A 10544-nucleotide genomic window follows, 5' to 3' on the forward strand; every position below is an offset into this window, starting at 1 on the left:
CCTGGCCTGGAACTCACTATGTACACCAGGCTGGCCACAGGGAGACCTTATCTCATAAACAAAAATAAAAAAGTTGGGAGTGTTGTTGCATACCTTTAATTCCAGCACTCAGGAGGCAAATGGATCTCTGTGAGATCCAAGCCAGCCTGGTCTGCATACCAAGTTCCAGGCCAATCATGGCTACATATTAAAAAAGGGGGTGAGGGTGGGCACAAGATGGCAAGGATGTCTGCAGCTAGGACTTACAACCTGAGTTCCAGCCCCTGGCCCCACATGGTGGAAGGAGCAAAGCAGCTCCTACAGGTTGTCCCCTGACCTTCGCTAGTGGGCTCTGGCATTCCTCCATCTACCCCCTACACAAAATAAATAATAAAAACATAAATGAGCCAAAATCAAACATTAAGAATTAGTATACATAAAGAAAAGAGTTGTAAGCATCGACCCTAGCAGCAGTTCAAACAGGCTCTTGGGAGGCGCCTTTGCCAAGGTTGCCTCCTCACTTGGGCTCAGCTGGTAACTAGGCAAGGAGAAAATAACAATGTAGCTGCCTTCATCTTTCTGTTGGTCTTCTTGAGACGGGGTCTCCCTGTAGCCCCTGCTCTCCTGGAACTCACTATGTAGACCAGGCTGGCCTTGAACTCACAGAGATGCACCTGCCTCTGCCTCCCGAGCGTCGGGACTGAAGAAGTGCACCACCTCGCCTGATCTCGCCTGCAACTTTACCTGAAGCTGTGGAAATAAGTCAACTTCCTTATCTCTCTGTGGAGTCCCTTTGGATTCTCCCCAGGACACAGCCTCCCGAGGAGACACTTACTGCAAAGTCAAGGAAAAGAAGTGAGTTGGGAACTACCTTTACCTCCTTGAGCGATAAGGATTGCAGACCGTCTTGCAGAACTTGAGCTGGGCTAGGGATGGGCAGAACCAGGTCTATCCTAAGACTGCTTAATCGTGCTGACTCTTGCCCCTAAGCCTAAGTAAACTCCATGTCACTACACTGAGCACAGACTTGGGACGGGGGTCGCTGGGCCCCTTTTTCTGTTCTTTTTCTCAATGCTATATTGAAATAAATCTCCTTGGGGGCCAGCACAATGACTCAGCAAATAAAGGCATCTTCCACCAGAGCCTGACCCCTGGGAAAGAACAGACTCTCCCACAAGTTGTCCTCTGGGCTGGCAGGGGGAGCAGTTACTGTTGTCTTAAACTTTTTCTTTAATCTTTTGGGGTTGAGCTGTAGCTCAGTTAACAGTGCTTGCCGTTTATAAAACGCACAAAATCCTCGGTTTGATCCTCAGCCCAGCATCAACTGGGTGTGGTGACACACCTGTAGTTTTTCGTTGCTGTTGTTTTTCTTGGTTTCGTTTTTTTGGTTTCCTTTTTTGTCTTTTTGAGGCAGGGTCTGTTAGGGTTCAGATACACAGCAGCCCCGCCCCCTCACCAAAAGGGCCTCATGGTTCTGCAAGCCCCTGAGAAAAGCACCTTGGTCTTTGAAGTCAAGAGAAGCAGACTTTTCTCCACTGTTTGGCCAACACAGCAGGCTTCCCCTTTGATCTCTAAAGGGGGCAGATTTTAACGGTCCTCCTCTCCCTCTTCCCCCCACCTAACCTTTAAAAAAATATATCTTCCCACCTTCTGCACCCCCCCCAGAAGCCTCCCCCTATAAAAGACCCCTGCTCACAACCCCAGGGGCAGGCATTTTCCCTACCCAGAAGGTAATCTGTCCCATGTGTTCCTTTCCTCTGTCCCATGTATTCCAAAAATTCCGCTGGAGTTTTATCTGTGTCCTGGTGCTTTCTCCCGATCAACTGGATTCATCCGTAGTCTACCTATCAGGGTCTCCCTGTAGCTGCAGCTGACCTGGATTCTCTATGGAGACCAGGCTGGCCTTGAACTTACAAAGAGCCACCTACCTCTGCCTCCTGAGTGCTAGGATTAAAAGGGTTCACCACCATGCTCAGCTACACCTGTAGTCTTTTATTTGGGAACTGATGGCAAGAAGATCAGAAGTTCAAGGCATCCTTGGCTACATAGGAAGTTCCAGGCTAGCCTGGACTCAGTGAGACACTAATCACAACAAAAGTAAGGGCCAGATGTAGTGATTTAGGACTTCGATTTCAGCACATGGGGTCTTGGGGGAGCAAAATCCTCTCTGAATACTTCATCTTCTTAGTTCATGTACTGGTGACAAGGGTCCGAGTGCCACTTGCTGGGACTGGTGGAACCAGGGCTTTTGCTGTAAAAATTCCAGTTAGGAAGAGATAGCTCAGCAGCTAAGATCACTGACTTCTCTTTCAGAGGACCAGATTTCCCTTGTCAGCACCCACACGGCAGCTCACCACCATCTGTAACTCCAGTCCCAGGTGATCTGACCGTGTTCGGCCTCCTTGGACACTGCAGGCATGTGGTGCACATACATACATTCAGGCAGACACTCATACACATAAACTAAAAACGAATGAGTAAAAGAAATCTTTTTAAAAATCAAACTCAAGTTACACAATGTCTGCATGAGCACTGTTTTACTGCCGAGTCCTTTGGATGCATCAGGAAGTAAGATGAGAACAGATGTACCACAGAGAACAGATGTACCACGGAGAATGGATGTACCACGGAGAATGGATGTACCATGGAGAACAGATATGTACCATGGAGAACAGATATGTACCATGGAGAACGGATGTACCACGGAGAACAGATATGTACCATGGAGAACGGATGTACCACAGAGAACAGATATGTACCATGGAGAACGGATGTACCACAGAGAACAGATGTAGCACAGAGAACAGATGTACCACGGAGAATGGATGTACCACGGAGAACGGATATGTACCACAGAGAATGGATGTACCACGGAGAACGGATATGTACCACGGAGAACAGATGTACCACAGAGAACAGATGTACCACAGAGAACAGATATGTACCACGGAGAACAGATGTACCACAGAGAACAGATATGTACCACGGAGAACAGATATGTACCACGGAGAATGGATGTACCACAGAGAACAGATGTAGCACAGAGAACAGATGTACCACGGAGAATGGATGTACCACAGAAAACGGATGTACCACGGAAAACGGATATGTACCACGGAGAACGGATGTACCACAGAGAACAGATATGTACCACGGAGAACAGCTATGTACCACGGAGAACAGATATGTACCACGGAGAACAGATATGTACCATGGAGAACGGATGTACCACGGAGAACAGATGTACCACAGAGAACAGATATGTGCCATGGAGAACAGATATGTACGACGGAGAACGGATGTACCACGGAGAACAGATGTACCACAGAGAACAGATATGTGCCATGGAGAACAGATATGTACCACGGAGAACAGATATGTACCACGGAGAACGGATGTACCATGGAGAACAGATATGTACCATGGAGAATAGAGACACAAATAAGTGGAACACTGGAGCTGCGGGGGTCATAATGACTGCAGCTTCCTTGTGAGTCTGAAACATTCCGGGGCGGGGGGGAGGTAATGAAGCATTCACCCACCTCCTCCCCCCACTCATCCACCCTAGAATCAGAACAGGCTGTCTCTCCCAGCTCTGAAGCAGAAATGGCCAGCCTCATTTGAACCCTCCCTGCCTCCCTACCTGAATGACGAATGGCTCCTGAGGAGGACTGCAGGGTTTTTGTTTGTTTGCTTGTTTTCATCATTCCCCTACTCAGAGCACCCAGATGCCACAGCGCCTAGCACTAGGGAAGTCTCAAGGTTAAGGGGCTTAGGCGGCTCGCCTTCTCTTCCGAGGTGACGCTCTGTATGTACAGAGCTCGTTCAGGAGCACTACTAGATGAAAGGCAGTATGGGAGTTTACCAAGCATTTGTCATCTGTTGATATAAGGATGTCACATTCAGAAAATAGCAAGGCTTTGGAGACAGGGTTTGTGGTGGAATTAAACATCAGGCTCCCCTTGGCTCTGAGGTCAGGATTTGGGATCAAAGACCCACAGTCCATCTTCTTTCTTTTCTTTCTTTAAATTTTCATTGAAAAAATTTTTTTTTAGTGTTTTGAAACAGGGTCTTATGCAGCTCAGGCAGGCCTCAAAAGCACTATGTAGCCAAGGCTGGCCATGAATGTCTAACCCTCCTGCCTCTACCTCCCCAGAGCTGGGCTTACAAGTCTGTGCTCTATGTTCAACCCATCTTTTTTCCCATTCCTCCCTCCCTCCCTTCTCCTCTCCCTCCCTTCTCCCCTCCCTCCCTCCCTCCTTTCCCCCTCTTCTTCCTTCCTTTTTCCTCTCTACCTAACTTGTCCCTTTTAGACAGGGTCTTGCTGTATGACCCAAGCTGACCTACAACTCACTTGTAGCCCAGACTGGACTTGAACTTCAAAGAATTCTCCTGCCTCCACCTCCCAAGTGCTAGGATTACAAGTGTGTACCACCATTTGTTTGTCTCCCTGTAGCTCCAGCTGGCCTGGAACTCACTATGCAGACCAGGCTGGCCTGATCTCAGAGATCCACCTGCCTCTGCCTCAGGCATGCACCACCAAGCTCCTCAATAAAATATTTGTAAATCATCTGCTTTAACCTCAGGCATGCACCACCAAGCCCCTCTGGGTAAAATCTTTGTAAATTATCTGGTTTAACTCAGATTCCACCAACATCTACTCCACAGTACTGATTTTTTTTTTTTTTTGGTCTTTTGAGACAGGGTCTCCCTGTAGCCCCAGCTGTCCTAGAACTCACTATGTAGACCAGGCTGGCCTTGAACTCACAGAGAGAGATCCACCTGCCTCTGCCTCTCCAGTGCTGTGACTAAAGCACCAGTTGTTTTAAACAAAAACAGATAAACTCATTTCCCCAGGGCACCTTCTATTTGCAAAAAGAGTACAGTGGACTTGGAAGGTATGAACCGCCCCCCACTGTCTTCTTCAGTGAGGCTGACTCCCTGCTTTTCCAAAGCCATGCTCGACTATTGCTGAAGCAACTTGAAAATTATATAAGCAAATCATATTTTCAAAGAACCAAATTTTGGAATGACCTAGATTTTCTTGAACAATCTGAATATCATGAATTTTATTCTTGTTAGTGGCAGATAATTGTTCAAAATAAACCTAAAAAGGATTGTAATTTCCTAACTGTGTAAAAAAGTTCCTTTATATACAAACATATACATGTATAATTTCATTTAAAATTTTTCTTGCAGTGCTGCTTAATGCTGCGTAAGCACTCTGCCTCAGTTCTCTTTTTATTTATTTATTTATTTAGTATTTATTTATTTCTGAGGAAGTCTCTTAACCACTGAGTCATTTCTCCTGCCCTCAGTACCTAGAATTTTGAATTAAATAATTTATGGTACTAGGGATGGAACCCAGGACTTTGCACATGCTAGGCAAATGCTCTATCATTCATTTATATCCCTAATTCTATCATTTTTGTTTTTAAATATTTTTCAAAATTTAAGGGGTACCCCAGTTGCCTCACCCTGCATCCCTGTTCAGCATGGAAGAAGCCAGAGTGGTCCGTGTCCCAGTTTCCTATCCACAAGTTGGGTAACCTCTTCAGAGGATGGTGTGATAAGAATAGGAGGTAGGAATTGGCTAGGCAGTTGGGGTAAAAAGACCCCAAAGAAAAGTAACCAGTTTCTTGGCTAAAAGTCAAAATGTCTTTGGGCCTCGTAGCAACATACTCTGTTCCAAAGGCCAAAAATAACAAAAGTATTTGGGAGCTCTTATCTGATCCCTGAAAGATTTTAGGGTTACCTCTCCAGAGGGGGGATGTTAGAGTAGCAAAAAGCCCCATAAAAAAAAGAAGAAGAAAGAGTACATGAAGTTATCAGAAAAAAGTGATGGGGAGATACGGGAGGAGTTGGAGGGGAAGGAGTGGGCATGGATTTGATCAAAACACCTTATATGTGTGTGTGAAATTCTCAATAAATTATTAAAAATAAATAATTTCCAAAATTTAATGCCCTGCATGGTGGTACACACCTTTAAATCGTGGAACTTTAGAGACCGAGGCAGGAGGAACTCTGTGAGTTCCAAGCTAGCCTGGTCTACATAGGGAGTTCCAGGCCGAGGATACAGGGAGACCTTGATTCAAAAAGGCACCACCCAAAAAAATGATTTCATTGTATTTTGTTGCTATTATAATTTTCTAGTATTTATTTATTTATTTATTTATTTATTTATTTATTTATTTATTTATTTTGAAACAGGGTCTCACCACATAGCCCTGTTTGGCCTGGGACTCAATATGGCTGATTTCAAATTCCCAGAGATCTGCCGGCCTCTGCCTCCTGAGTGCTGGAGTTAAAGATGTGCACTAGGCCCGGCTATTACATTTTATTTATTTACTTATGGGGGGCAGGTGCACAAGCAAGGGTTATATGTAGAGGTTAAAGGACTAGTTGAGGGGGTCAGTTCTTTCCTACCTTTCAAAAGTTTTAAATTTTTATTATTCTATTTGTTTTTGGGGCGGTGGAGGAACATCCACGTGGAGGTTAGAGGACAACTTGCAGGAGTCTGTTCTCTCCTTCCACCGTGTGGGTGGGGATCAAACTCAGGTGCTCAGCCTTGCTGGCAAGTACCATTACCTGCTCAGCTGTGTCAGCCGCCGCGTCTTTGGCTTGTGAGACAGTGTTGCCCTATATCTCTATGTCTCTGGAGCAGGCTATGAAGAGCAGGGCTGCACTGTGACTTGAGTGAATTCTTCTGCCTCTGCCCCTTGAGTGCTGCCAAAATGCAATTTTATTTCATTTATCTTAATATTTTATTTACTATTACTATAAGTTTTTTTCAGTCTTTTTGAGACAGGGTCTCCCTGCAGCCCCAAGCTGGCCTGGAACTCACTGTGTAGACTCAGCTGGCCTTGAACGCACAGAGATCCACCTGCCTCCCAAATGCTGGGATTAAAGGCATGTGCCACCACGCCCAGCTTTATTTATTATTTCTATTTTATGTGTATGCGTGTATTGCCTGGATATGTGTAAGTGCACCCGTGTCATGCAGTGCCCATGGAGGTCTGAAGAGGGCATTGAATCCCCCGGAACTGGAGTTATGGATGGTTGTTAGCCACTATGTGGGGCTGGGAATTGAACCTGGGTCCTCTCCAAAAGCAGCCAGTGCTCTTAACCACTGAGCCATCTCTCCAGCCCTGTTATTTTATTTTTATGTGTATGAGTGTTTTACCTGCATGTATGTAAGTGCCTATGTACAATGCCCAGAAGAAAGGGTTGGATCCTCTGGAACTAGAGTTACAGATGGTTGTTAACTGCCATTGGGTGCTGGGAACTGAACCCAGGTCCTCTGCAAGTGCAGCTACTGCTCTTAACTGCTAAGCCATCTCTCCAGCCCATTTTCCTTGGGTTTTCTGAGGCAGGGACTTGTTAGATAGGCAGGCTGGCCTGTAACTGGAGATCTTTCCATCTCTGTCAGGGATTATAGATGTGGCCTATATGCCAGGCTCTGGCCTTTCTCTTAGTAAAAAACTAACTCTAGAGAAGTCTGCTGTCTCAGGCTTCTATAATCCCAGCTATTCAGGAAAGGTATACAAGGACCCAAATTTCAAGGCCTTGTTTGAGCTGCAGAGTAAGTTCAAGCCTCTTGTGAGTGAGACCCTGTCTCAAAGAGAATAATGTAAAACATGGACTGAGCTTACAGTTCAGTGGTAGGGTACTTACCTTGCAGAAGAAACCTTGGGTTTGATCCCTAGGACCACAAAACGGTCCTGCACCCCACTAGCTATTGGTTGTTTTATTCTGTATTTGTGGTGCTGGGGTGCTCAGAGGTCTTGAATGGTAGATAATCACAGTACCATTCAGCCTAAATGAGTTGTTTTGTTGTTTGTAGTTTTGTTTTTTGTTTTTATTGGTGGAGGGGAGGGACAGGGTCTTACTCTATAGCCCAGACTGTACTCAAACCACAAACAACAAAACCACTTCCCAGAGCCAGGATGGCAGGAGTATACCACCATCCTGTCCTCTAAAGCACTTCTTAAAGTGCTCTCTTGAACTCAGGCACCAGGAACCCCAAGCAGTTTAGATACTGCCTGGTGCTACACTCAAAACCAAGTGGTTGTGGGGGTGTCTATTGCTTGGTATTCACTTCAGACAGGGCAACCCCATAAACCTAGACATTCACCCTCCTGCCTAACAGTCTTCATCCCCAGGGAGACACTCATCTCTTTGCCCTAGATCCTCAAGACAAAAGACAGAGACGCTGGGGTGTTCGGTTTTGGGGTGAGAGGCTGGGTTGGAAGTACATAAAGGATTTGAGTGGCAGAAGCATTTAGGTAAAAGAAAAGACAAATTAATTAACTTGTCAAATCCTCCTCCTTAGCATGAATGTGAAAGATCCTTGCATAACAAAGGATTGTTCCCAGCGAGCCGAGAGCCGAGCAGCCTGGTCTTGCATTCTTTGTGCTCAATTCATGCTTCTGCAGACCCTCGAATTAGCTCAGCGTGCACTAATGTGGCACAGAGTGGCTGGGGAACGTTTGGTAATACGGTTCATTTTACCCTAAGCTTTATGTGGAGAGAGATCTAAACATTCCATACAGGAAGCCCTGCATGAGCCTTTTCATTGGCAAACACAGAACCTTTGAAGAGGAAGACTTGTAAAACTCCTAACAAGGTCATCCACTTCCTAAAACGTTAGTAAGATGGTCAGCTTTGTTTAATATCTTCGGATTCAGAATTTTGGATATATATTTTTTAATTCATTGTTCTCCCTCATGTTTCAACTCAAAATTTGATAGTGACCAAGTACAGCTTCGTTTTGCATTTTGTTTTGGAAGTTTTGATAGAAGATTTTGAATATTTTAGTTCTCTTGGTCTGTTTTTGTTTTTGCTTGATCTTTTTGTGATTTTGTACACACCCCCACCCCCCACACTTGCTAGCCTGGTGTTCCACCACCGAGCTAATTCCCTAAGCTTGGTTTTGAATAGTTCAGAAGGAAACTAACACCTTTTTAAAAACGGCTTTTTTGAGAAAGGATCACACTATATAGCCCAGGCTAGTCTTGGACTGTTTTATTTTCATTTTCTCTGTGGTACTGAGCATCACACCCTGGGCCTTGGACACACAGTAGACAAGTGTCCACCCACTGAGCTACATTCCCAGCCCTGACCAGGAGTCCTGGATCCCTCTTTCTCAGTCTCTTGAGCCAAGGTTACAGGTGTGTGCACCATACCCAGCCTATAATTAACATTTCGAACCACACACACACACACACACACACACACACACACACACACACACATATAGAGAGAGAGAGAGAGAGAGAGAAACATTTTAACCACATACATTATTACTTTTAATAAAAAATTAAGCAAGGGGCTAGAGAGATGCTCAGCAATTAAGAGCAGGTATAGCTTGCAGAGGATTCGAATTTGGTTCCCAGAACTAACCCTAAGCCTAAGCCTAACCCTAGGGTCTCACTACATAGCCCTCACTAGAGTGGAACTTGCTATGTAGACAACGCTGGCCTCTCACTCACAGAGATCTGCCTGTCTCTGTCTCAAGTGCTGGGATTAGAGTCATACATTACCATATCCTGCCAATCTGCCTCACTAGAGTGGAACTTGCTATGTAGACAAGACAACGCTGGCCTCTCACTCACAGAGATCCGCCTGTCTCTGTCTCAAGTGCTGGGATTAGAGTCATACATTACCATATCCTGCCAATCTTTTAAATTTTTCTTTAAACTAATTAGCAAACTGTGGAGTGTGCTTAGGCAGCTGAGACTGGAGGATTTTTTTTGAGTCCATGAATTAGAGGTCAGTTGACAATTGAAAAGTTAGACTAGACATTGAGTTGTTGAAGATCCCGAACACCTGTTAACAGAATTCTGACTTCTTCCTTTTTGAGGGGGTCTTTCTGAGACAGGGTCTCCCTGTAGCCCCATCAGGCCTGGAACTCACTTATGTAGACCAGGCTGGCCTCAAAATCAAAGAAATCTGCCTGTCTCTCAGAATTCTGACTTGTAACACTAACCAGGGAGTTCTGGCCCTAGTGAGAAGTCACCAGCACTCAGACATGTGGTTATGGTCAGGGAGCACAGGAATGACTTCTGGATAAATGACTTGTCCCTAATCTTGTAACCAAAAAGCTAATATTATGTTTTGAGATTATTTGACACCATCTCGTTTGTTTATAATGTAAACAAGCTTGATAGACCATGGGCTCCTCTCCTAACCCAAAGGAATAGCTTTAATCCCTCAGGACCCTTCCTTGCCCTTGACCTAGAACAGTGTGTATAAATGTCCCTTTGTGTAAGAGTTGTGAAAATAGCAAGCACAGGGCTAGAGAGATGCTCAGTGGTTAAGAGCACTGGGGTTCAGTTTCCAGCACCCACATGGTGGCTAACAACCTTTTCTTATCTCCAGTTTGGGGATCTGATACCTTCTTCTGACATCCGCAGGCATTGCACCACACAGGTGCACTAATGGCTTATAAGTAAAATATTTTTTTAAAAAAGAAAATAGCCAGGTGTGGTAGTGCATGCCTTTAATCCCAGCACTTGGGAGGCAGACAGATCTCTGTAAGTTCAAGGCCAGCCTGGTGTACATAG

At 45.2% G+C, this 10544-nt stretch overlaps 1 protein-coding gene across 1 annotated transcript in view; it reads left to right on the top strand.

Moving 5' to 3' along the window:
- Window positions 1-3044: 3044 nt before the first annotated feature.
- The window catches only part of Pp2d1 (protein phosphatase 2C like domain containing 1), a 38026-nt gene continuing 30526 nt past the window's right edge, over window positions 3045-10544 (top strand). Inside the window, exon 1 of the mRNA XM_017798160.1 lies at window positions 3045-3469. Within this exon, the coding sequence (XP_017653649.1) occupies window positions 3045-3469 (425 nt within the window). The remainder of the gene's footprint in view (window positions 3470-10544) is intronic.

The sequence above is a fragment of the Nannospalax galili genome, unplaced genomic scaffold (genome assembly GCF_000622305.1).
Source record: "Nannospalax galili isolate Female #2095 unplaced genomic scaffold, S.galili_v1.0 scaffold215, whole genome shotgun sequence".
Classification (NCBI taxonomy): domain Eukaryota; kingdom Metazoa; phylum Chordata; class Mammalia; order Rodentia; family Spalacidae; genus Nannospalax; species Nannospalax galili.